The 27,500-nt window shown below is 45.2% G+C and overlaps 1 protein-coding gene across 2 annotated transcripts in view; it reads right to left on the bottom strand.

Moving 5' to 3' along the window:
- The window catches only part of aacs (acetoacetyl-CoA synthetase), a 78,025-nt gene that overhangs the window by 23,131 nt on the left and 27,394 nt on the right, over positions 1 to 27,500 (bottom strand). For both annotated transcript variants that reach the window (XM_063195069.1, XM_063195068.1), the window contains 3 exons: positions 25,584 to 25,664; positions 24,056 to 24,180; positions 4,310 to 4,374 (listed from right to left, as the gene is read on the bottom strand). In XM_063195069.1, coding sequence (XP_063051139.1) covers positions 4,310 to 4,374; positions 24,056 to 24,180; positions 25,584 to 25,664 — 271 coding nt within the window. The remainder of the gene's footprint in view (positions 1 to 4,309; positions 4,375 to 24,055; positions 24,181 to 25,583; positions 25,665 to 27,500) is intronic.

Here is a 27,500-nt window from a genome sequence, read left to right on the forward strand (position 1 = left end):
GAACCAGACAGGTCGCAATACGCGCGCTGAGCTCGACCGGTCAAAACGCATTGCAGCAACAATACCCTTTCCACATCTGACCAGTCATGAGCATCTGCCATCTGTTCGAAAAGCTGAAAAAAGACATCAACGTTATGCTCATCGAATTTTGGAACTAAACGGAGATTTTTGACCACACTCAACGTAGGTGTAGTGGTTTCGGCTGCAGCTGGATTAAGCAGACCCGACATTTCCCCCTCCCTTGTAAATGCGATGCGCTCTTTAACTTTATCCAACTGGTTTGATATTTCGCCGGACTCCTTAATCAAACGTAGCCGCATCAACTCTGTCTCATGTTGATAACGTGATAGAGCTTTTTGCTCCTCAAAAGACAAGCCAACAGGGGACAGAATAGGTGGATAATTCACAAAACTAGACACACTTGCATCAACCATGGCGCAAACAATAGGCTAATCCACAAAAATAAACACTGGACTCAATGAACAAATACAAACGCCAAATGTGGACCAGTAGAATGAGGCTACAACTTCCTAAATTGATCATTAATGCCCTGCTAAACCCATACACCCAACTAACTCGTCGACCCTGGTCTTCAGACGGCGTAAGGCTGGGGATTTTAAGCACTGAGCCCGCAGGTCTGTATGAACCGCCAATGAATAACAGCGCAACGGACCTCGGAAGTGCCCCCGAGACAACTGCTACTAAGCCCCGTACCGTCACAAAAACAAAAAAGTTGCACACCCGAGGGCATACACTGAGCCTACCAAGGGCAAGGAAATGAATGCAGCCTAGACTACTGGTACACAAGTAACAAAAAAAGAAGCCATCAGCACTAAATAGGCTACTTTAACAAACGAAACAGCAAACTACAAACAGAAAATTCCACTAACAAATTAACCACTAACAAATTAAGTTGAAAAAGAACTAACAGATAGCCTGTTTCAAATAACCAACAACGAAAATCAACGAAAACATATTACAGCTGCGCAATAATGACCAACTCCCTCCTCCATCATACAAAGTAGCCAAATAGACTCATAAGGAAATCCAGTGGTACAACCAAATTCCAAAATAAAGGCAGTGGTTTAACGAGCCCCCATGTTACGCTCAAAAGGAGAGTTAACATAAAGGAGGACGGAGTCAGATGTACAGATCTTTGGTCATATTTATTTTACAGTCCAATCAATGCACCAACATGACATAGCCAACGCAGCCAAACCAAAACCAGCGCACAAACAAATCAAACAAACAGACAATCAAACCAACAGAAGGAGCAGTGTGGGTCTTAAGGCCCACGAGGGGCAAGCAACCCAGGATTTAACAGAGTCTCAAGCTCAGTATTCGCTGCTCTAACTTGGACACAAAGACAGCTGGGTTTTTAAAGGGATCAGCTGAGCCCTTTCAACGAATGAGCTGCTGCAGACAATCAGTGACAATCGGACGCAATCAGGGACAATTCAGCGCACCTGCAGGGGAAAAGCACAACAGGCAGTACTAGGGAGGACACGACGCCCTCTAGGGGCGTCACACACACACACACACACACACACACACACACACACACACACACACACACACACACGCACGCACGCACACACACACACACAAACACAGCTGCAATGGTTGGAGAGACAGGGTAGGGTAGGGTGCTTGTGTGTGTGTGTGTGTGTGTGTGTGTGTGTGTGTGTGTGTGTGCGATGGACGAGTGGAGTGCTGGCAGAAGGGATGTTGGGAGAAGAGCTCTTGAAACGAAGGTTAAGTGAAACAGAGCAATTACATATGCTGGGTGGGTGTCCAGCATCTCTCTCTCTCTCTCTCTCTCTCTCTCTCTCTCTCTCTCTCTCTCTCTCTCTCTCTCTCACGGCTCAGTGAGTAGGCACCACTGAGAGATGGTGTGGGGGGGTGGTGAAGAGGAGGCGGGAGGGATGGAGGGCTGTGGGGGGATTAAGGTTGGCGATTGGAGAGTGTTGGAGTGAGTGGAGGGGGGGGGGGTGGATTGAGGATGGGGACGGGGGTTGCAATAGTGAGGGCTGGCGGGTGTCCAACCCTCACTATTGACGGTTGTGGAGTGGTGAAGCGGGTCCAGTTAGGAGGGATTTGGCGGTTGCGATGTGGCAATAGTAATAAGGCTGGCAATTGGCAGGTGGAGGTGGTGTGGTGCAGGTGGGGGTTGGAAGGAGGCAGTAGTGAGGCATGATGTTGGGGGGGATGAGGGATGGCATTTGGTGGGTGTTTGGAGGGGGGTGAGGAGAGGTATGGGGGTCGGGAGGAGGCAATAGTGATGGCTTGGACAGGGTGAGGGCTGGCATTTGACAGGTGTTGGTGTGGTGTGGTGGTGGTGGTGGTGGTGGGGTTGGGTAGGTGGGGGTTGGCATTTGGAGTGGTGGAGGGGGTCGAGGAGAGGTAATGGGGGGGGGGGGTTAATATCCTGATTTTTAGGATCCTGCCGGATACCGGATCCACTGCTTAAGATCCTGCCGGATCCGGAACCGGATACCGGATCCTACAAAAGGGTTGAAACACATAGCCTACTCGCACACGTGGGCCCTTTTTATCACGTTGGCTCAAACTATTTTGACTGAAAAGCCTCGGCTACCGGATCCTGGATCCTGGAACCGGATCCGGATCCTGTGAAAAACCCTATTATCCGGATCCGGAACCGGATCTCTAATATATACATAGAGGTATATATATATATATATATAATATATATATATATATATAAATATATAAATAAATAAATGTGTGTATACCTCTCCAAAACAGCATTATTATCCCTGGCTCTCCATCCATCAGGCCCCTTTGCACACTAACCACCTGCTTAGCAAGTCAAATGCTTTAGTTATTCCTCAGGGATCGCGCAAAAAAATCCCCCCAGCTTAAAAAAACAGAGCGAGAGAGAAACGAAACGAGTGATTAACACTAACTCAGGCATTAAAATGGCCGACCACGGCCCGACAATCAGCGCTCAGTGCTTAACGCACTAGTCAGACACTCTCTTAGGGAATTCAGCCACACACGCACACACACACGCACACACGCACACACACGCACACACACGCACACACACGCACACACACGCACACACACGCACACACACACACACACACACACACACACACACACACAGACACAGACACACGCACACACACACGCACACACGCACACACACACGCACACACGCCGCTCCTGCACTCCAGCCCAGACGCCCCTGCTAACCACTCAACTCCTTAATAAAGGTCGATACGGAGCAGCCGCGAAATGAATTAACGGCGCTCATCTCATGCTCATTCAGTTTCTGTACTGTAGAGTAGCATCAGCTGGCTGTTCTCATCTATGTCTCCGTTTGTTCTCCGCATAGTGAGAATAAAGACACCGCCACATAATGTGCACTCTACCGCCTGTGGAACGCTGTAATACAGTAGTCGTCAAATAGACTTTACTCCCATAGTAGTACACCACTATGATATTTCGAAGTCTTCAGTGATACATTTCAACTTGGTCATTGCCATTCATGTAACCGCACATTTTTAACAGGGGCCATGTCTAGACAGAATAGAAGTTGCAAGAGTGTTGTGCAGAGTAGGCTGCATCAAACATCCATTGAAAATTAAATCTTTGCAAAATCCCACTGGGGTAAAGCAGCATTGTTCCTTTGCACATAACTTCCTTGTAAAACCTTAACAAATTTGTGAGGAAGTTATGTTAGTACAAAGCAGGGGGTGCGTTTCACAAAAGTGCCAGCTAGCAGCTTGGGTAGTTTCCAATGGGAAACGCCATTGCAAACAACAAAGTAGCCAACGTGGTTAGCAACTATGGCTTCGATAAATGCACCCCTGAGTTGTATTACAGGTAAGTAGTGTAAGTGCTCTTCCAGATGTAATTACAACATTAGTAGCATGTCATTACAAAGTTAAAGGGGTATGCCACTATTTTGGGGCTTAATACAGTTAAAATCGTTGGCCAGGGTTTATGGTAAAGTGCTACAGTGCTACACGGATTCATTGACTTTCACTAGCTTAGCAACATATTCTGTCTTTTAACTTGTCTTAAAGCAAGACAACGCTTAACATGAAAAATAAGACATGTTACCACCTTTATAACCACAGCCAACGATTTTAACTGTATTAAGCACCAAAATAGTGACATACCCCTTTAAAAATATGCAATATAATAGCACTAGGGTTATAATTACAATTGTAAGAGTACTTCTACTTTATACAACTATGCAAAAGCAGTAGATTTTCAAAAGTTGTGGCGTATCGTGCACCCTAGTGTAGAGGTGTAGTGTGTAGTCTGTGCTGCTCACCTGGTTTTAGGTTGCGTTCCTCTAGAACGGACAGCCACTTTGCTCCCGTCCCAAATATCGTGATCCTGTGAACAGGACACAAAGAGGGAAAGAGCGTCAGCTGAAACAAAATGTGCATAATCATACAAGTTGAAATGAGGCTGGAAAAAAGGACATAATGGTGAAAGCTGTAGAACTGGGGTGGGCAACCTTTTTCAATCGAGGGGCCGTACTATGAACACAAACCAGGATTTCCCCCTGCACTTCAGGCCTATACTGAAGGCGGCCACCTGTACAACAGACCCCACCTTCCCTAGGTCCCATGAAAATGTAACGTAATTGTATTGCGAATGTTATTTCTAAAAAAATGTTTTTAAAAACATGACATATTTCATGTGAAACTGCATTACATTAAAATTATGTTCAGGGCTGAAAAAGATGGCCGCAAGGACCATAAACGGCCATCGAGACAGCTGCCCACCCCTGCTGTAGAAGAAGCGAACATTCAGCAAATTCTTTGTGCAGGTACATGTATAATTTTAAGCAAAATTGTTATAAGTATAGAAAAAAAGAACATTCTGAAAAGTTTCAGGTCTGCCCACATACAGCCCATGCAGACAAACAACACCCTTTCTGACCATCAGTGCCACTATGCATGTGACCAATAATGTCTTTACATCCTTGTACATACAGTACATGCACGATTAGCAGTTGTCAAGGACTTGTGAAGGTGTGGTATGGAAATACTGTCTGTATTTACTCAATAAACAACATATGTATTTCTTAGCCATTTAACAATATACTGCATAAACCGTATATACACCATAGGACTGGACTGTAAAGAGACTGGTTACAGTGTGTCAACAACCCGCCACCAAGGGTATCCTGCTTAACCGCGTTATTGATTGTACATTAGCTCAGATCCCCGGGACGATATGAAACAGGAGGAGTTCACGACTTATTGACGTAGGCATCATGAGCTGTTTATATGAACGATTAAAAACGATTTCCGCTTTTGGTGCCACACAGCACCACTGGTCAGGGAGGCAGGCCCGCCTTGATCAAAGGAATATGTAATTATGTAAATGGCCCTCCACTAATAACCATTATGAGCTGTAACAGCCATAGTGGCTGTAGGGGACATAAATCTTCACATAAAAGTTGTCTTGTTAAATATTTGTGCACAACAGGCTACTGCACTAAACTAAGGCTACGGTCCTCTTTTAACAATCACTACTATACTATACACATGCTACAGGAGTCCTATTTAAAGAACAAGCACTTGGGCGATTGAAGAAAATGGAAATCTTGATCCTCTTCAAACTTCAAAGGCCTGTCCTCTGATCCTTGTCCATGTGCTGTGGCGGGTGATACTACTTCCACATTGTGCTATTATGTGATGGTGAGTGCAGGATATACGGTCTTTTGTCTTTTGGCAGCAGCCGGGGACAGATTACGACACGGACCTACTGGGCCCAAGAGTCAAAGTTGGGCTCTGAAGCTCGGGCTCTATATTTGCATTCTCATATTGCATCAAAAATCACACTTTTAACAACTGTATTATCACATTTTCTCTCGGGGGACAACCCTCCAAACTCCAGACCACATAGGTTCTCTCACACTTGGCCCTAAAACCCTGAATAGTTTTGCAAACCAGACACACCCGTTGAGGTGAGGGGGGATTTCTTGTTGTCTGGCCCTGGCAGCAGAGCAGTGAAGTGATGATAAGCGGGAATGGCATACTGTACACACACCTGCGAAACAGGTCCATGCATGTGCTTCATATCACTAATCCTAAAATCTTGGGTGTGTAACTGTCATTTTGTGTCGTACAAACTGATATGCGAGTTGCCGTGGGGTATGTTCCTCATCCACTTGTTGGTATATCCAGTAATTATAAAAAAAACATGTGTGTGTATTGCGTCATACAGAGTGACATGTAGGCAGCACGATTGTATGGACCTGCAAACTCGTCAAAGAAAAAAAAGGTGACGGTGTAGAGCGGGGGTTCTATTTCTATTCACATGAATGACCTAATTGTCCAGGAAAAAGGTGACTGTCACCAAAAGGTGACGAGTTTGCAGGTATGTTTACAATCCCCCTAGTTGGTAAAGCCACTGGCTTTCATGTTGTGGGAGACTCAACAGTGCCAATCAACTCATGATCTCATGGGTATAGAATCAGAGGGATCATTCCCTCCATATTAACTGACGAGAATGCGGATGATTCTACTGCAGTGCCTTCATATTGGTGGTGATGATCGTGCCTCAATATTAACCAATGACAGCAGTGATGATGGTCCCTCAATATTAACCAATGACAGCAGTGATGATGGTCCCTCAATATTAACCAATGACAGTGATGATGATAGTGGCAGAGGCAGCGACGATGATTCTAGGTCCATTATTAACTGATGACAGTCTCGATGATGCTTTGTCCATATTAACGACGCTGACAGCGTTGATGGAAGCTACCTCACATCTTTGTAGTAATATTGATTGGTCATTTTCGCACAATGGCATTTATCGATCAGGGGACATTGCCGCGCTATCATGTCCTCAATCAACGGGACACTGATGGGAGCCTTAAGTGGTCATCTGTCCGCAGGGGGAATGACAGCGTCGCGTTGCAAAATGGCGGATCCATGACTACTGTATAACTGCCGATACCCATCACAACCCCCCCCCCCCCCCCCCCCCCCCGCTTTCTAACGCACAATTACACAATTATATAGACAAACAGCATATGAAGGGAAGCTATAGAGAAGGAAAATGAAAAAAGAAAGAAGTAAATCAGGTGGGAAAGCAAGTAAGACTAAAAAAAACACAGAAAGACAGATGGAATGAAGGCCAGAAAGGAAGAAACAAATGAAGACAAAAAAACAAGAAAGGGGGAAAATAAGATGTTTGTAGCTGCACATTATATTTGCACAGCATACTGTATAGATCACTGTCTGCCTACCCTGGAACTGATATCTCATCTAATCCTTCATATTGCCAATTCCATCACAATCACAAATCCCTCACACACAAACAAATGTGAGAGTGCACACATGCACACGCACACACACACATGCGCACACACACACACGTACACAAAGGCACACACACACACACATACACACATATGCACGCATGCACTCGCACACATACATACACTTCGCACGCACGCACTCGCACACACCCACACATGTGTGGCTGGTGTCCACAACAAAGAACAAAAAAGATGATCAGCTTTACTCAAACCACAACAATGACCCTCTGTCCCTTCAGAATCTAAGGCTATGACGACTAAGGACTGTCATAAAAATGTGTCCAGAGGGATATAGCATCCACACCCAGGAATCCCAATGAAATATCCAGGCTCATCTGCCGTAGGAGGCAAGTCTTTGCTGCAAGGGTGTGGGTATGGGAAGTGTGTGAGAGGGTGGTCAGCACCCTGGTACTCAGGGAAGCCGACAGGGGGGACAAAGGGGTCAGTTGTCCAGGGTCCAGGGAGACAGGGGGCCCAAATTGTTGTTGTTTTTTTCATTACATTGTATGTATTGGATGACGGGGCCCTTTCAGATGACTTTGTCCTGGGCCCTGCAAAAGCTGTCAGCGGCCCTGTTGGTAGTATGTTCCAAAGATATATTTTTATTACTTTGTTTCAAGGCAACATTTCATCGATATGAGGATCAAATCGTTGCCTTGAAACGAAGTCATACCATTTTGGAGCGCCTCATAACCAAGTCTGCAGACCACGCTCTCACAGCAGTTACTACTTTTGTCTGGCACTTGGATTTTTTGCACTGTGGATGTGCGCCCCTCCAACCTTCAAACAGACACACCCAAGAAAATCCAAAATGGCCAAATATTAAATAATGGCCGTATAGGATTGATATTTGCCTTAAAGCAGTGTTTCCCAACCAGGGGTACGTGTACCACTAGGGGTACCGGACCGGGAATCGAACCCGGGTCGGCCAAGTAGTAAACGTGTGCCATACCATATCAGCCACGGTAGGGCCTAAAATGGCCAAATATTAAATAATGGCCGTATAGGATTGATATTTGCCTTAAAGGTGCAAAGTACTGTATATAAATACAGATTCAAACATGACCCATCAGGTACTACAACATGAAAAAGATGAGAAGAGCTTTGAAGATACAGTAAACAAAGCTAGAGAGTCTATGGTTAGCCCATTCTGAGAGCCCCACTGGATTTCTGTTTGTCAGGGTCACTTCTAGGCCCACATGCATTTCACAACAGCAGCTCTCTCTTCATCTTCACCTTCAACAGAACGAACATAAATTCAAAAATGCCACAGACCCGAAATGCCACAGACAAATACTGTGATTGCGGCTCTGTGTGTGTGTGTGTGTGTGTGTGTGTGTGTGTGTGTGTGTGTGTGTGTGTGTGTGTGTGTGTGTGAGAGAGAGAGAGAGAGAGAGAGAGCTAGAGAGAGAGAGAGAGAGAGAGAGAGAGAGAGAGAGAGAGAGAGAGAGAGAGAGAGAGAGAGAGAGAGAGAGAGAGAATGGAGGCAGGGACGTAGACACCATCCTTGAGGAGTGGTGGCCTAGGCCAAAAGAAAGAGAAAAGCATCCTCATCAAACTGAACATATCCTCAATTGTCTCCCTCTCTGAAACAAAACAAAAATGAATGTCTTTCTCTTTTTAGCCTCTGTCCTTCAGGTGAAAGTCCTATGGGTGCCTCGTCATTCTTCACAACAGCTAAGGGGCATCCCAGTACTGTTGTTGTTTTTGTTTATTTTACTCTGCATCAATATTACGATATTACTTGTAAAATATTACTTGTATGATATTACTAAACACAGGCTCTCAGTCAACACAAAGCCATGAACAAATGACCCCATAAAACAGTGAGGAAAGTGTAAAAGTAAAGTGAGATTCAAAAGCATAAAAAACAGGTTGGTTTAGAAGGAGGTGAAATGGCATTGCACAACAGACATACACAAAGCCTTTGGTGTCTATAGGGCAGCATAAAAGTGCGGTTTGATTAGACATCTGTTGGCATTAAATGTAAACAAGCACCTGGACGATTCTTTTTTTTCTGAGTGATTTCAGAAAGAGCTGTTTAGGGGGAGTTTTTGTCAGGCAATATGGCATACAAAAATAACATCTGTATTATTATCATTTGAAGCACGTACATCATGAAGTGTAAAACAGAGTTGGAAAGTTGCTCGTCTTTTGTAGTTCTTTTGCCCAGAAAGTTCAACGGTCCATCAAACAGAATCCTACCATCACACAAGAGAGCTCCCCTCTCTCTTCCACAGCCAAATCACAATACAAGGCAGTTTGGTCGGAGCAAAGCACCAGGTCGACTCAGTCGACAAATCTGTTTACGTCACACGGGGGCAATATGTACGTCAACCTCTACACGACCACAGAGGCAAGATGTGTTCGCATCATGATCGAGCAAAATGTGGCATCGTCACGACCATTGACTCCAAATGAATTAATGTCATGATGGGTCAATACTTGATAACATCACAACAATAGACACCAATTGTTGAAACTTCATGGTTGGCAAAATTCTGACCATAGGCGGCAAACGTGCTAACTCATTGGCTGCCTTGGCCGTCGAATGACGTCATTTCAAATAGTGACGCCCCCTACCTTCGACGTCGTTCGCCGACAATTGCGTTTTTTTACAGCCAGGCCTCGAGGACGGTCTGACCTATCTTCTGTATGAATTTCAAGCCTCTAGGCATTTTCTAACTGTTCCTGTAGGTGGCAGAAGTGTCCTTAGGAACAGTCAAGGCAGGGCTTTAGCTCAGAGCAAGATGAAATGTCAAGACAAAAACACCCCTTTTTTACTATTATAATATAATCTCAAAAGTAGCATAGCAAAATCATTTTTGAAAGTAAAGCACCTGTGACAGTAGTCTACTTTCTTGCCCTCTGATTTTAACACAGGTAGGCTACTGATTTTAGTGTCAGAGCCTGACCAAAAAAAAACCTTCCTCTCATGACCAAAATACAATCCCCTGTTGCTATCTAGCTAGAAGGCATTGTAGCTAACTTGCCCAAAATACACCATGAGATGATCTGTGTGACAACCTTTCATTTTGGATAATGTGATCAGCCTACACAACATCAGGATGTTGCTTACAAAATATCATCTAACAGGAGAATGCACGGGACTAGTGGTGATGTGTCCCAACTGAGGTAACTTGGGTATAAAGTTTGCTACGCTAGCTAGCTAGCTAGCACGAAATCGCTAACAACTTACAACTAAGCCTAAATAAAGGAGCCTTGGTAAGTCAACTATTTTTTACTCAATCCACAGTTATTTTTATGGATCTGTATAGTATGATCAGCTTACTCATCAAAAAAGACAGGGGGGTTGCAGATTCTTGGAACAGAGTAGCCTTTGTGTCTGGTCAGATGCATTCAGCTCACATTAGAAAGCATTGCACTTAGCCTCAGGCCAGCTAGCATTCACCACTCCAATCGGCTTGTGAAATGTTGGATGTGTGATCAGTACTTTATCAAAAGAAAATTAATTGAACAATATATGACAAGATCACTATAGCAGAACCATGATGACAGTAATCATCAATCTGCAAATTGTCCGCTCTGCCAAAGAAGCTGCAGTAAGCTACGCTAAGCGGTGCTGCCTGCCTACCTGCCTCCCTCCCCACAAGACACAACACGGTACTATTTCTGGAGGAAATAAACCAGCTGTGATTCGCTCTCCAACGAGGGGAGAGAGAGAGGGAGAGGGAGAGGTAGGGAGTTACCGGAGTTAGAGGCAACTGCTGTCATGATCCATGCTGCGCGCCAGCAACTAAACCAAAACACCCTTGTTTTCGAGTCCCCCCGTTATATTTCAGTATATTAGGTTGAAAAGGTCATACAAATGATCTTTTTGTTCAGGCTACAGATGACAGAAGACTGTGTAATAGCAGCTGATAGGTTTGGAGTTGTTAGGACGATGCCATTACGAGCAAAAACGTTTGCAGTTATAGTTCTATTTCAAATGGCGTTTTCTCAGCTTTTTGGCTAGAAAGCAGCATTTTGGCGAATTCCACTTAATTTCAACAGATGATGAACAGATGAGACACCGTTTTTTTCTGATGACAGATGAGCGTCTAATCTGTGTTTTGATAGGTATGGTGTTGACATAGACACAGAACTCAATTTTCTGTGAGCCTCCAAAAAACACCCAAAATGCTGAAAAATGGCTGGCACTCCGAGGTACTCTTTTATGAAAATGGCTGGCAGCCAATGAGTTAACAACATGATTGGGCAAACTGTGTAAACTTCGTCACCTCCATGGACGCCAAATGTGATGACATCATAATCAGGGAAAACTTTAAAACCATAGGGCAGAATGAAACCTAGATTTAACCTGCCTTCCACCAAAAACACAAGTAATTTTACCCCTCTGCCAACTTATTAATTTATTAACCTGCTAAGACTAAATAACAACATTTGCTGTTACCAGAGTGGCAATCACCAGGTTGTAGTGCATCACTGAAGGCCCTGTGTTATGTCATAATATTGTAGTATAATGGTAGTTACATTTCAATGACTATTACAGCGTGCCACTGGAGGTATATAGTTCATTAAGGGGCTACTGGCCCCTGTTCCCATCCCCTCTAGACCATTCCATCACCGCACGCCGCCATAAAAATCCTCTCACCAGCCTCAATAACCCATCCCTCTGTCCCTGCTCCACATGCTGTAGCTCGGGATCATTTCCCCACAAATAAATTCATACAATTCAATACAGCTCTAAGTCAAGCCAACCGAACTGACGTATCAGCTCTACTTGTTATATTAAGTCATTTACTTGTCGTTTCTGAGGGTAAATCTAGCTGGCAGCGAAGAGGGAGCACCAGCATGTATTGTTTTCTTAAAGTACGGTGGGTAGGAATACAAGAAAACACATATTCAGCACTTCCTTTTCAATATTTCAGATCAGACTCTGATCATCAGAGGTGAGTGAATTAGTTTGAATCAAAAAACTCCACAGTTCTGTTTTTGCTTTTTCCACATTATGTTGTTTTTGTTTGTTTGATTGATTTATTCAATATGGCAAGGTAAAAAGTCTGACATGATTTCAAGGATAATGAGCCTTAGACGTCTCACTCCAATGTTTCATGCATCAATCAATCACTACTCCGTAATAATTAATGGAACAAACCAACAAATAAAATATAGATGCACAGGCAGAGAAGATAAAAAGTTTTTCCATAAATAATAAAATAAAATAAAAAAATGAGAAAGACACATTGCCAATGAGAAAACAAATGCGGAAAACGAGCAAACACAGTCTTTGCCTGTCATTTTTTCTTTCTTCCTTTAACCTTACCAAAAATTAATTCGCTTATCTACCCACCCCAAACACAATCTCTTTTTAAGATTCACGCAAACCACTAACACCATACGTAGATGAGTTAAGTCGGATATAATAATAATATATTCTCAATTGGCCACAAAGGCTTGATGCTCCATCATAACAAACTTCAAACATGCCTCTCTCAACAGTCCAGTCACGTTACTCCTAAAATACAGACATCTATTGCAATGCTGCTTCTGTAAACCACCTGGATTAGGTCTCGACATTGTATCAAGTTCGCTCTCGGAATGCATCATCATAAGAGGAACCCTAGTCGAGTCCATCAAACAACAAAGGTTTACAGCTGCAGTATCACAACGATAGGGTTTAGTGAAGTTTCTCTGTAATTTCTGTAAAACCCTGGCTTGTTCTTTACTTCACATCATAGAAAAACTGAGTTTATTAGCCTTTACATTTAGTATGACAATAAAAGACTGTGTTTCACTCAGAATGTCTATCAATCAAGGTGGTGGGGGGTTAGCGGGTATCAGAGGAAAGTCACCATCATCATTAGAAAGGCTATTTTTGGAGTTTTATATGAAATGTGATGAAAACTCCTAAAAGTATACATATTTTGGTAAAGCAACTTCAGAAATGACATTCACAACACCAAATCTTTACGTTTGCAGGGGCCTTAGTCAAGGTGGTACTGTAGGCATTTCTTGTCAAGGTGGGCGCCTTAACAATAAAGTGCTGGGGGAAACCCTGAAAGATGTGAAGGACTTTGCTGTAGTGTCTGCTCCTATTGACAACACAAAACTGATCTCTCTAGTCACAAGGCATGACACTAGGAAGTCGAGTTCCCAAGAGGAAAAGAAGTTTATTTACAAGCTGGTGTTACTCAGTCTAACCTTACAAAAGAGGGCAAGTATTGTAGCACTATGCGCTTAAGTGTGCATGTGTAATTTGTGTGCGAATAAGGGGGAGATGGTGTGTGTGTGTGTGTGTGTGTGTGTGTGTGTGTGTGTGTGTGTGTGTGTGTGTGTATCTGTTGTTAAAAGAGAGCAAGAGCTAGAGCGAGAAAGAGATGGTGTGTATGTGTGTCTGTGTGTGTGTGTGTGTGTGTGTGTGTGTGTGTGTGTGTGTGTGTGTGTGTGTGTGTGTGTGTGTGTGTGTGTGTGTGTGTAAGTATCTGTTTTTAAGAGAAAGCAAGTGCTAGAGTGAGAAAGAGATGGAGTGTGTGTGTGTGTGTGCGTGTGCGTGTGCGTGTGCGTGTGCGTGTGCGTGTGTGTGTGTGTGTGTCTGTGTGTGTGTGTGTGTGTGTGTGTGTGTCTGTGTGTCTGTGTGTCTGTGTGTCTGTGTGTGTGTTGTTAAGAGAGAGCAAGAGCTAGAGCGAGAAAGAGATGGTGTGTGTGTGTGTGTGTGTGTGTGTGTGTGTGTGTGTCTGTGTGTGTATGTATCTGTTGTTAAAAGAGAGCAAGAGCTAGAGCGAGAAAGAGATGGTGTGTATGTGTGTCTGTGTGTGTCTGTATCTGTTTTTAAGAGAAAGCAAGTGCTAGAGCGAGAAAGAGATGGTGTGTATGTGTGTCTGTGTGTGTGTGCGTGTGCGTGTGCGTGTGCGTGTGCCTGTGTGTGTGTGTGTGTGTGTGTGTGCTTTCTCACACCCAGCACACCCAGCCTGCAGCCCCTGTCGCGATGGCACTCCACTTCCATGCCAGAAGGGTGTAGAGGCGGAATAGCACCTCACTTAATTCCCATAACACCAGCTCCTGGCCCCGGGAGACAATAGACCCAACACAGAGCTGATGGGCCATGACAAGACAACCAAGATACGTACTAGCCCCCAACCACACGCACACATACACATTCGCACGCACACATAGACTCTCTCGCGCACACACACGCGCGCGCACACACACACTCGCTCGCCCACACACACACACGCACACACTCAGAGACACACAGGCGCACTCGCGCACGCGTGCACGCACAGACACACACACACACACACACAGACACACACACAAACACCCTGTTTTTAGACGTGAAAGCACACAGACGCGTTCACACACGCGTTCACACACGCGTTCACACACGCGTTCACACACGCGTTCACACACACACACACACACACACACACACACACACACACACACACACACACACACACACACACACACACAGAGAGACACACACAGACGGACACACACGCACTCCACACAGCCTCCACTGCAGCATCCCCACCCGCCTCCCTCGCAGCCCTTTCCCACTGTCCTGTCCTGTCCTCTTCTGAACTACACAAGTGGCTCAATTGAATATTGATCACGTTTTAAAATTTAACACTGCTGGACGTGGCAGGGGATGGGAGGGGAGGGGAGCGGAGCGGAGCAGGCGGCGAGCGGTCAGATCAAAGGGACAGCACTGTCACCAGGTTCGCTGTTTTGTGTCGCTACCTACCAGCAGACTGATCGTCCGGAGCCCATGGTTTATTCACAAGAGCCACTTAAGCAACTTTTTTGTCAGTCTTGTTCCTCGAGAGAGCACGAGAACACACAGCAACTGGCGAATCGTAACTTTTTTGTCGATGGTCCTGGCACTGATTTGCCTCCCATACACAATCCAGGAGCCACTGAGATAAGTGTGTGAGTGTGTGCACGTGCGTGTGTGTGTACGTATGCGTGTGTGTGAGTGCTTGTGCTTGTGTGTGTGTGTCCGGGCTCCACTAAGCCACAGTAGCGAGGAAACAACAGCAGCAGTGTCATTGTTCTGGCACACTGAAAGTATAGAAGCGCAGTTTGTTTTGAAATGACTCCAATACCTACAGTACAGTGCACTGACTGTACCCACCCATAGTGTCACAGCCATCCACACAATTCTTCCCTCTGCAGCAGCACACTGCAGCACAGGATGGCATGGTGACCTAGTGCAAGCACAAACTAGTGTTGACGCTCTCGGAAGGGTTGTGTCAATACTTAGCCCTTTGAGGAGTAAGGATTTTTCCCCTAGTTCTTTTAGAATGCTACTTGAACATTCTGCAGATCCCACAGAACTCTGTGATAACTATCGTAGATTGCTTTCTCGCAGAAAATGCTAAAAGTGGGCTTGCCTTTTGGGCCAGAGCTGAGCAGTTTTAGGAAAAATAACAAACATGCCATTTTAACTTAACTGAGGAACACTGTATATAGTAATAAAATATGAAACGCAGTCTGGGTTAAAGTGGTATTCAAACTACCTCCTGACCTTCAAACCAACACCATAGCCACTAAGCAAGCAACTGGCTGCAATTAGAAGTATAAAGCCAGGCTCAAACTACACGACTAGCGATTGTGTGTCCGATTTTGGCGTCGGGGTGCACCGCACACTAGAAGAGAATCGCAACTGTCAATCTTGTCGCTGCTCGCAGCCACCGAGACAATGCCCGACGTTCTATTTCCAGTCGCAAATATCAAACACTGTTTGATTTCTACGACTTGCGATCGGCGACTCTTTGAGCTGCCAAAGTTCTATCTCAGAACGTCGCTCACGACAAGGAAATCTTTCCCGACAATCGCTTGCGATGGTCCTGGGGGGTAACGTTCCAGCGATTGTCGTAAGGGGGGTTTTCAGCCGAGAATCGGCGCGATAGTCGCGTAGTTTGAGCCAGGCTTAATAGTTCCCCAGGAAGATGAAATTGCCGAAGTGTTCTACAGCAGAGTTCTAATTTCAAATATTCAAATATGGCAGTTGAGAATGGAACACCTGTTCTGGTTCTGGCTACTGACAGGGTACGGAATTGTGCAGTACTCCTAGTGAAGTACTCAAACTCCCGCTACTATTCCTCAAACTACTCATAGTACTACTACCACCAACTCACTACTACTGCTACCCTTCAACTAGGATACGACAACACAATCTCACATACATGCGCACACATGGAGGCACACACACAAAAACTGCACACAGAGGCACACACACAAAAACTGCACACAGAGGCACAAGCACATGTAGAGACAAAAAAACCATCTAAAAATCAAATATTCCACTCAGAACTCCATCAAGCTCCGTTATATTACTCAATACAAGTTGACTTCCCAACACACTGAGCCTGCATTATGACAGACAGGCATTGACGTAACCGTGGCAACGAGTCATGCTTGCCTGACACCTGTCAAGAAGGCAGAGAGATTAATTCAAAGCTAAAAGCGGGTGGGGGTGGGGTGTTGGTCATTGGGGTGGGGGTGGGAGGATAACCCATCAATCACCCTGCCCATCATACACTGTTTAAAAGTCTCCATGAAAAAAAAAATGTGGAGAATAACTGGGCCAACCAGGGAAAAATAAGAGATCTGAGTTAAGACGCCTAATTAAGTGAGGAATTATTGTGAAACATGCTGGTGACTGAAAGGAACCAGTCAGTCAGTCAGTCATTCAGTCGGTCAGTCAGTCAAGTCAGCCATGCATCGTGGTCCATGAATTCTCTGCATTGCTGTGATGTGTGCTGACTACATGCCTGTGGTTTGGGGTGATTTTGATGACAGGTGAAGCTGAAAAGAGGAGAGCAGGAACATTAAGAGGAGAGGAGAGGAGAGGAGAGGAGAGGAGAGGAGAGGAGAGGAACAGATGAGGAGAGGAGAGGAACAGATGAGGAGAGGAGAGGAGAGTGGAGGAGAGGAGAGGAGAGAAGAGAAGAGAAGAGAAGAGAAGAGAAGAGAAGAAAAGAAAAGTGAAGAGAGGAGAAGAGAAGAGAGGAGAAGAGGGGAGGGGAGGGGAGGGGAGGGCAGGGCAGAGGAGAGGAACAGATGAGGAGAGGAGAGGAGAGGAGAAGATAATGCCACCTTATGCTAGTACTGCATGATGTTGAGATGTATTTATGTTCATAAAGGGGCTTCTCTTCTGTGTGTGTGTGTGTGTGTGTGTGTGTGTGTGTGTGTGTGTGTGTGTGTGTGTGTGTGTGTGTGTGTGTGTGTGTGTGTGTGTGTGTGTGTGTGTGTGTGTGTGTGTGTGTGTGTGTGTGTGTGTGTGTGTGTGTGTGTGTGTGTGTGTGTGTGTGTGTGTGTGTGTGTGTGTGTGTTGCCTTCTGAGGGAACCATAACAATGCAGGTCTATTTTATCCCCTTTAAAGGAAGCAACGCAATGGGAATAAAGAATGCAGAGGGTTTTCATATAAATAAATCTGGCACTGAGGAGAATTTACACACGCACGCACACGCACACGCACACACACACACACAACAAACAAGCACACACACACACACACACACACACACACACACACACACACACACACACACACACACACACACACACACACACACACACCTGTACATGTAAATAAGCACACACCCAGGAAGATGTGTGTGCACAGACTCACTTAGCCATGCGCACACACACACAGAAAACAAACACACGCATACGCGCACGCACACGCACACACAACAAACAAACAAACACACACACACACACATAATAACCGTGTGAGAATCGAGTGAGAATGCCAACCTCGCTCTGGCTCCGTGTGTGAACTCAGAACAGGGTGTCCCACCAAAGCCAGCACACAGCAGCAGCATCCTGGAGCAATTTACTCCTCTCTCTAAAGGGACACATCAATCCCACGCAAATGTGGGACCCCGGGTCAGGAAAAACCCTCTAACGATCAAACACCTTGTGTGTTTCTTTCAAATATGTATACACACTTACGTTGACTTACTCATACAAACACAAACACATACACACACCCAAACATACACGCACACTATCTCGTTCTCTCTCTCTCTCTCTCTCTCTCTCTCTCTCTCTCTCTCTCTCTCTCTGTCTGTCTGTCTGTCTCTCTCTCTCCCTGTCTGTCTGTCTCTCTTTTTTCCCTCCATGATCATACTTTCCCTCACTTTATTCTTATCGCCCTCTTTCCCTTTCTCCCTTTGTCTCTGTCTCCCTCTCTCCCTTTCTCCCTCTCTCCCTCTCTCCCTCTCTCCCTGTCTCCCTGTCTCCCTGTCTGTCTGTCTGTCTGTCTGTCTGTCTGTCTGTCTGTCTGTCTGTCTGTCTGTCTGTCTGTCTGTCTGTCTTTTTTTCTCCATGATCACACTTTCCCTCACTATATTTTTATCGCCCTCGGAGCTCTCTCTTTCACTCTCCCTCTTTCACACACTCACACGCCACACTGCCACACACTCGCTCTCACCCGGACTCGTGAGCGCTGCTGTCAGCCAGATAAATGTCACGGCTGATGGTATCGTAAGGGCCTGTGACACCTCATGCAAACGAGACGCTAATGACACCCTACGGGGCACCAGAGGGGACAAACAGGACCCTCTGCTCTCCTCTCTCACCTCCTCCCTCTATTCTCTTCTCTCACCTCCTCCTCCACCTCCACACTCTGATCATCTTGTTTCACCTCCTCGCTCTCCTACTAGACGGGGAGGAACGGTAGCCTACCATGCACCCCCCCCACAACAAAACGCCACATGACTTTTTTTAATCTTCAAGATGTCCTGAATAAGAATTTGAGTGGTAACAGTCATATAACTCACTCCCACTATGATTTTTCACATCATATTGTATATGACCCCATGCATTCTAGTCCTATGTAGTGGTACACTGCCAAGGCCTCTAGAGCCATGATGCAGTTGGTTATAATAGCTTATGATATACCATATGAAAGCTTGGAGTCTGTAGTATACATATATTATACTGTATTTGGTGTACCTTTTGCATAGCAACAGTTGCTAGGCAAAGCATCTTCCTTAGCAACCAGCATCAGTGATACGGTTCCTCTGCGATTACATTGTGTTGTGATGTCTGGATCTAGATGGCTTTTCCCAAGTGCCACATGACTTCTTTGAACCTCCAAGATGTCCCTAATAAGAATTTGAGTGGTGACAGTAATATATTCCCACTGTACATCATATTGTACATGACCCCAATATGCTCCAGGCTATACGTTTTAGTCCTATGTAGTTGTAAACTGTCAAGGCCTTAACAGCCATTTTGCAGTTGGTTATCATAGCTTGCCCTATACCATATGTATACATACCATATTTGGAGTGTGTAGTTAATGAATATTATATCATATTTTTGGTGTACCTATGATATTTGGAAAAATATACTTGGCTCAGTTATATGATGTGTGAGAGCTCTGTTTTTTTTCAATTCTTTAAATGACTTACAGTTGACTTGCAGTTGCAATGACTTGCAGTTTATCAGGCTTATATTAAAGCAATGGAGTGGTGATAAGTACGCTTCAAAACTGGAAGGCCGCAAAGTCATTTTTATCTGTGAAGAATGTGCATACCTTACATCAGGGGACGGTTTGACAACAAGAAAGACTGAAATTCCATTACTCAGGTCATCACAGGAAGAGACCGACACCAGGGTTGTCCTTTACAGCCAATATGCTGCAAATGAGCATTATACCAACGTACGGATCAAGAGTCCTGACTCTGATCTATTCTTCATTTTGCTGCACTTTGCTGGAACCATGGGCATCAACATCCTACTTGACACCAAGATACAGAGAAAGTCCAGACTGATCAATGGCACACAAACTGCAGCAGAACTTGGCCAAGAAAAGTGCACAGCTGTACTTGGTCTCCATGGCTTCACTGGGAATGATGCGACAAGTGCATTCCGGGGCAAAGGTAAACTTCTTCCTCTAACGAAGATGTTCAAAGCCCCCCAGTTTGTTACCAACCTTGCCAAACTTGGTGAAACCTGGACAGTGACAGAAGCCCTTAATGATGATTGTGAAAAATCCACATGGGCCTTGTATGGCGAAAAGAAAGCTGAAAAGGTTGATGACATGCGATTGAACATCATTAACAAACTTTGCACCAAACACGGAAAGTCTATTCCTGGAAATGTGGACATGGCTTTGCTACCACCATGCAGAAAAAGCATCACACAGCATGTCCATAGGGTTCATTTTCAGGTTGCCCTGTGGAAAAGAGCCAATATCAACAATCCTGTAATTCCATCCGGGGGTCAAGGACATGGGTGGTTAATGGCATAAAGTGGTATACAGCCCCTGTGGTATGAAGGTGAGAGTCAGCCACAGAGGTTGGAAGACATCTGTGGTGAAGTCCACTATGATGATAACAGTGAGAGTGAAGTTGAAAGTGATTGGTCAAGCACAGACAGTGACAGTAGCAGTGAATGAACTGTCTGCCTTGGACTAAACCTTTCCCCAAATGTTCAATAAACTTTGTTTATGATTCAACTTGTTTCTTTCTATTGTGGTGTTGTGCTCCAACTTGCACAGATGTGACAGTGACACATACAGTACTGCTCGCTATATTGTCAATATTTCCAGTAGTTAGTAATTAAACTATTATTATACTTTTACAAATTGTTAATGTATTTGCCTGTAAGGTCTTTATATATGTGTATGGTTGTATGGACGAGTCATTTAAAGGATCAGAAAAATGAAAAATACTCTTACACATCATATAACTGAACCAAGTATATTTTTCCAAATGGTACACCAAAAATATGATATAATATTCATAAACTACACACTTCAAGCTTACAGATATGGCAAGCTATGATAACCAACTGCTGTTAAGGCTGTTAAGGCCTTGACAGTTTACAACTACATAGGACTAAAACGTATTGCCTAGAGCATACTGGGGTCATGTACAATATGATGTACAGTAGGAATGTATTACTGTTACCACTCAAATTCTTATTAGGGACATCTTGGAGGTTCAAAGAAGTCATGTGGCACTTGGGAAAAGCCATCTAGATCCAGACATCACAACACAATGTAATCGCAGAGGAACCGTATCACTGATGCTGGTTGCTAAGGAAGATGCTTTGCCTAGCAACTGTTGCTATGCAAAATGTACACCAAATACAGTATAATATATGTATACTACAGACTCCAAGCTTTCATATGGTATATCATAAGCTATTATAACCAACTGCATTATGGCTCTAGAGGCCTTGGCAGTGTACCACTACATAGGACTAGAATGCATGGGGTCATATACAATATGATGTGAAAAATCATAGTGGGAGTGAGTTATGTGACTGTTACCACTCAAATTCTTATTCAGGACATCTTGAAGATTAAAAAAAGTCATGTGGCGTTTTGTTGTGGGGGGGGTGCATGGTAGGCTACCGTTCCTCCCCGACTATATGGAGCACCAAAAGGGACAACCAGGACTCTCTACTCTCCTCTCTCACCTCCTCCCTCTATTCTCCTATCTCACCTCTCACCTCCTCCCTTTGTTCTCCTCCTCCACCTTGTCCTCCTTCTCTTTCGCTCTGATCATCTTGTTTCACCTCCTCGCTCTCCTACGGGGCACCAGAGGGGACAAACAGGACTCTCTATTCTCCTATCTCACCTCCTCCCTCTTTTCTCCTCTCTCACCTCCTCCCTCTATTCTTCTCCTCCACCTCCTCCCTCTCCTTCGCTCTGATCATCTTGTTTCACCTCCTCGCTCTCCCATGGAGCACCAGAATGGCAAGGGGACAAACGGGACCCTCTGCTCTCCTCTTGCCTCCTCCCTTTGCTCTCCTCCTCCCTTTGCTCTCCTCCTCCCTTTGCTCTTCTCTCACCTCCTCCTCCACCTCCACACTCTGATCATCTTGTTTAACCTGCTCGCTCTCCCATGGAGCACCAAAAGGGACAACACGGACTCTCTGTTCTCCTCATGCTCCTATGAACAAACAGAACCCTCCATTCTGCTCTCTCATTTCCTCTCTCTCTCCCTCTGCTCTCCTCTGTTTCCTCATCTCTGCTGTGGAGCACCAAAGGGGATAAACAGGAGGACATTCTGCTCTCCTCTTTTAACAATCTCTCTATCACTCCTTCGCTCTGATCAGTTCCTCAGAGGCACTTCCACATATGCAAGTGTGCGCGCACAAACACACACAAACACAACCACACAGAAATGCAAACACACAGAAATGCAAACATGCAAAAACACAAACACACAAACCACAGAAACGCAAACAGACAAATAAATGCATACACACACACACACGCGCAAATACACACACACACACACACACACACACACACACACACACACACACGACGCAAACACACACACACACACACACGACGCAAACACACACACACACACACACGCAAACACACACACACACACACGCAAATACACACACACACACACACACACACACACACACACACACACACACACACACACACACACACACACACACACACACACGCGCGCCAACACGCGCCAACACGCGCCAACACGCGCCAACACGCGCCAACACGCGCCAACACCTTCTTCATGCATCACTGTAGGTTATTGAATTCAGTCTTTCAGGCCAAATTTTTAATTTCAAAATGGGAGTTCCATGGAGTGTTTTTATTACTGTTCTGTGTTTGGTTGGATATAAACCAGAATGCTATGTAAAGGAAGGGCACTGGATGTTCAAAACTGGATGGTGATGTAACCAGAGACGATCTAAATGCATAGAATAGAATTAGAGAATCTTTGATGTAACTAAAAAGAAAGAGGGGGATGCTTCACTGGGTCATTTATCCAAGTGTGTAAAAAATGGGTGCTCATCAAAAAGACAGTCCAAACTGCCATGAAAACAAACAAAAAAAAAGTTTTGAGGCACTCCTTACTAAAGTTAAAAAGCCAGTTCATGTTGAATAAAGGCTTTTTAACTCCTTACTAAAGTTAAAAAAGCCTTCATGTTGAATAAAGGCTTTTTAACTTTAGTAAGGAGTAGATGGTGACGTAGTTCAGTTACACCCTTGTAGATAGAGGAGACTGAAACGTGTGCCAACTGGGGAAGATATGAAGTAATGCCAACTCCTCAAGACTGGAGCAAAGCCTACGGTACTCCTCAATGCCTTTACCCAGATGCCAAAGCGGATGTTCCTCTGCCCTTCATAGTAACCTAACCTGCCTCTTGCCCGCTGATATGTTCCGCCTTCATCTTCATGATTAGCCTGATTATTATCGACTTTCAAATCTCTGCGAGACTTGGTCTGACCACGTCACTGCTTTCAACATGCCTCTACCCAGGGCCGTTGGAGCTGCTCAAAGTTGATTGCTTCCTGACAAAGTGGGTGGAGTTCCCGAGTTCTCCAGAGCTCAGAAAGTACTGGCATTGCTCTAAACCTGACTAGTAGCAACGCCAAAGGTGTTGCATCACTAGGAGGGTGCAGCCTGGCTATTTCATGATACCATCTGGGAACCCCCCACAACCAACACCACGGTTTCGAATTATGCTCCTTCTAAAATGCCTTTAATATAATATGGCAAACACATGGGCCTACGCATTGTGGCCCTACTGGCCTTCATCAGGGCATGTGCTTGCAAGTAGTTTGGCGAAGTCAGATTATAGCAACCCACCCCTCACCAAACAATTTGCCATTCTTCTCTTACCTTTGTAACCCAACCACCCAACCCCTCTTCTCTTACCCTCATAGCATCTTGCCCCTGGTTTTTCCCCTGCATGTCACCTCACGTAAAAAAAAAAATGCTGGATGCTAGGTTAGGGTAGTGTCTTACCCGAGCTCGTCCACCAGGTCCCAGAGCACGTTGGGGGTGGGCACGAGAGGTGAGCCGTCGTACAACACCACGGAGGCCCCCACCGCCAGAGACGACACCAGCCAGTTCCACATCATCCAGCCCGTCTACAAGAGCAATACACACACAAGAGTGGGACAGGGGTGGGGAATTAAAACAAAAAAAACACGTTGTTGCCCATTCACTAATGTCATCTTTTTCATGAATGTTTAATACCACCATCAATGTACATTTTTTCAAAAATAGGGCTGGGAAAGGACCAAGGCTGGACTCAAACCTGGGTCCCCATTTGCATGCCATCCCAAATGTGGGGGGTTTAGCGCATCAATGTCTAAGTTTTGATTACGGATTGGAGATGTATACGTTTCACAGAATTACGGTGGATATTCTCCATGTGCCATTTTGAATTTCCACTTATAGACATCATAGACATCTATGGCTGCAAAACCGCACTCTGGTCAGAAAAAAAACAAAAAAAGACCTAAATTACTAAATTACCCCTGCACCTTTAAAAAGAAAGGTGTCTGAGGAATTCCCACCACATAAGATATATTGAAACATATGATAACAACTACACTTCAGAATACGTACTGTATACCCTGGACTATGTTATACCAGGAAAATTTGTTTATTTTCCATTATTTTGTAGGAATTATATAGAATTTTGGGTCATCATTGAGTAGTGAGTTTCAGGGGTATTATGCACAAGATGTATTTTGCTTATTTCAGAAACAGGCACTCAATGCATGCCTGTATTGTGTTTTACTTGCGATGCCAGAGCCATTGTCTCTAATGGGCTGCATGGATATGAACACATGCTTGTTGCTCAGTTTGAGATTCCGCAATGAGATGGCCTCCCACACGGGCTGTCATCCGTCTCAGCATCGTTTGACGCCTCATGAAACGACCTTTTCAAGCGCTGGCCATTTTGGAAATGCACACTATGGGGGGAAAAGACATTACTCTAACCGGGGCCCCGCCAACACAAGCGACGATCGCACGCACACACGTACGCAATACACACAGACACACACGTTTCGAAAACAAAGGCGCACAGACACCGCAACGGTACTGTGCGATGAGGTTTTTTTTCCCCCTCCTTTTTTTGAGGCTTTTCAAAATAACATCCATGGGTGCTGAAAATAATTGGCTTGCTGAGGGCTGCCTTTCTGCCCTCCAACACCCAGTCGCAGTGTGACAAAGGCGAAATTACAGTGGGCGGGGTAGAGAGACAGTGTGTGAGAGACAGAGAGAGAGAGAGAGAGAGAGAGAGAGAGAGAGAGAGAGAGAGACAGACAGAGAGAGAAATGTAGGTCTGTGTGTGTGTATATATGGGTATGCAAATGGGAGCGTACACGTGTGAACATTGCACGTGTGTGTGTGTATGTGTGCGGGTCTATGACTGCTTGCATGCTTGCATGTGTGTGTTTGTGTATTTTGTAAGTATGAAAGCGTGTGTTTGTGTGTGTGGTGGGTTGAGGGTGTGTATTTGGGCATGCAGCTGGATTACCGTGGTGTAGTAGATGATGACATCACTGCTGGTCATGTTGCCGTGAAGTATGTGCTCCTTCAAGTGCTGAATGAGGGTCCCCTGCATTACACAAAGAGAAAGAGAGAGAGAGAGAGAGAGAGAGAGAGAGAGAGAGAGAGAGAGAGAGAGAGAGAAAGAAAGAAAGAAAGAAAGAAAGAAAGAAAGAAAGAAAGAAAGAAAGAAAGAAAGAAAGAAAGAGAGAGAGAGAGAGAGAGAGAGAAAGAGAGAGAGAGAGAGAGAGAGAGAGAGAGAGAGAAGAGAGGGACAGAGAGACACAGATGAAAAGAGAGACAAAGTTGAAGAGAAGACAAAAGAGAGGAGGACAGGGAGGCAGAGATGAGAAGAAAGAGGGGAAGAGAGAGAAGAGATTTGACATCATTAAAATACCGTACGTACATCCAACCATCAAGATTCAACATGTTTTGCACAGAGTTGTAGGGGGGGTTCAGCATGTAGTGTAGCACAGCCCCCGGCTAACATCGAAGCACAGAGGTAACATTCGACAAAAAAGCACATCAATGGAGGGACAACCTATGTCCTGCTTAACCACTAACCAACACTTCTCAGAATATGGACACACGCGCGCACACACACGCACGCACGCACGCGCACGTAAACACACTTCATTGAACAGACACCTCTCTAGTAGTCCGCATCAACGCAACATCACGTCTCTTCACCATGAACATGGACAGCGTGAGGCCGCTGAAACTTGTCTTTTTCCTTCCATCACATGGGACTTAACGGCAATCAAGTGTCTCCGGCGCCTTAGCTAGCGAGTCTGGTGTCTTTTCATGAGGGCCGACACGCTAATGCAACTTAAACAGCCTTTTTACATTGGGGAGAGAGAGAGAGAGAGAGAGAGAGAGAGAGAGAGAGAGAGAGAGAGACCGACAGACGGAGAGAGACCAAGAGCAAGAGCAAGATAAACAGAGAGCGCAAGAGCAAGACAGAGAGAGAGAGAGAGAGAGAGAGAGAGAGAGAGAGAGAGAGAGAGAGAGAGAGAGAGAGAGAGAGAGAGAGAGAGAGAGACATAGAGTGTGAGTGAGTTGGAAAGAAAGACAGAGCGCAAGCGCGTGCGAGAGACAGAGAGCTGCATAGAGAAAAAAAAAGGCGTGTGAGTGGGGTTAAGTGCACAGCGTGCGCCATATTAATCTGGGAGTGAATGACACGGAGGCTATGGCACGGCCCGTCTCGCCTCTCCTCTCCTCTCCTCGCCTCGCCTCGCCTCTCCTCTCCTCTCCTCGCCTCGCCTCGCCTCTCCTCTCCTCTCCTCTCAGCAGGCTGGTAATTACCAAGATGAAGGAAGAGGCAGCCTAGCCCTCGTCAGAGGAAGTCAGCTGCCGACAGTCGAAAAGAAAAGAAAAGAAAGAGGAAGGAGGGAGGGAGAGAATTAACGTAATGTGTCATAATTGCATCGAATCGACTCTCTCGTGCTCATGTGTACGTATCTCACCTCTCTCTGTGTTTTACTCTCTCCCTCTCTCTCTCTCTCCTTGTGCACTATTCCCAGCTTTTTTACCAACTTCATTCACTCTCTCCCACTCTTTTACTCTCTACCTACAGCTCTCCATCCATATTCATCTCTCCCTCCATATTCCTCTCTTTCCATCTCTCTCTCTCTCTCTCTCTCTGTCGACCTCTCTCCATATTTTTGTCTCTTTCCATATTTTTGTCTCTCTCTCTCTCTCTCTCTCTCTCTCTCTCTCTCTCTCTCTCTCTCTCTCTCTCTCTCTCTCTCTCTCTCTCTCTCTCTCTCTCTGCCTGTCTGCCAGTGAGTGTCTCTAAAAGGAGCGTGTGAGGCTGCTAGCATTAGCTTTAATTGCTAACGTGGAGTGGAGAGGAGCGGAGAAGGCCCAAGCTGAGTGGCTGCCTCTCTGCACATGCTCACAAGCC

This window comes from Engraulis encrasicolus, chromosome 3 (assembly GCF_034702125.1).
Source record: "Engraulis encrasicolus isolate BLACKSEA-1 chromosome 3, IST_EnEncr_1.0, whole genome shotgun sequence".
NCBI classification, from domain to species: Eukaryota; Metazoa; Chordata; class Actinopteri; order Clupeiformes; family Engraulidae; genus Engraulis; species Engraulis encrasicolus.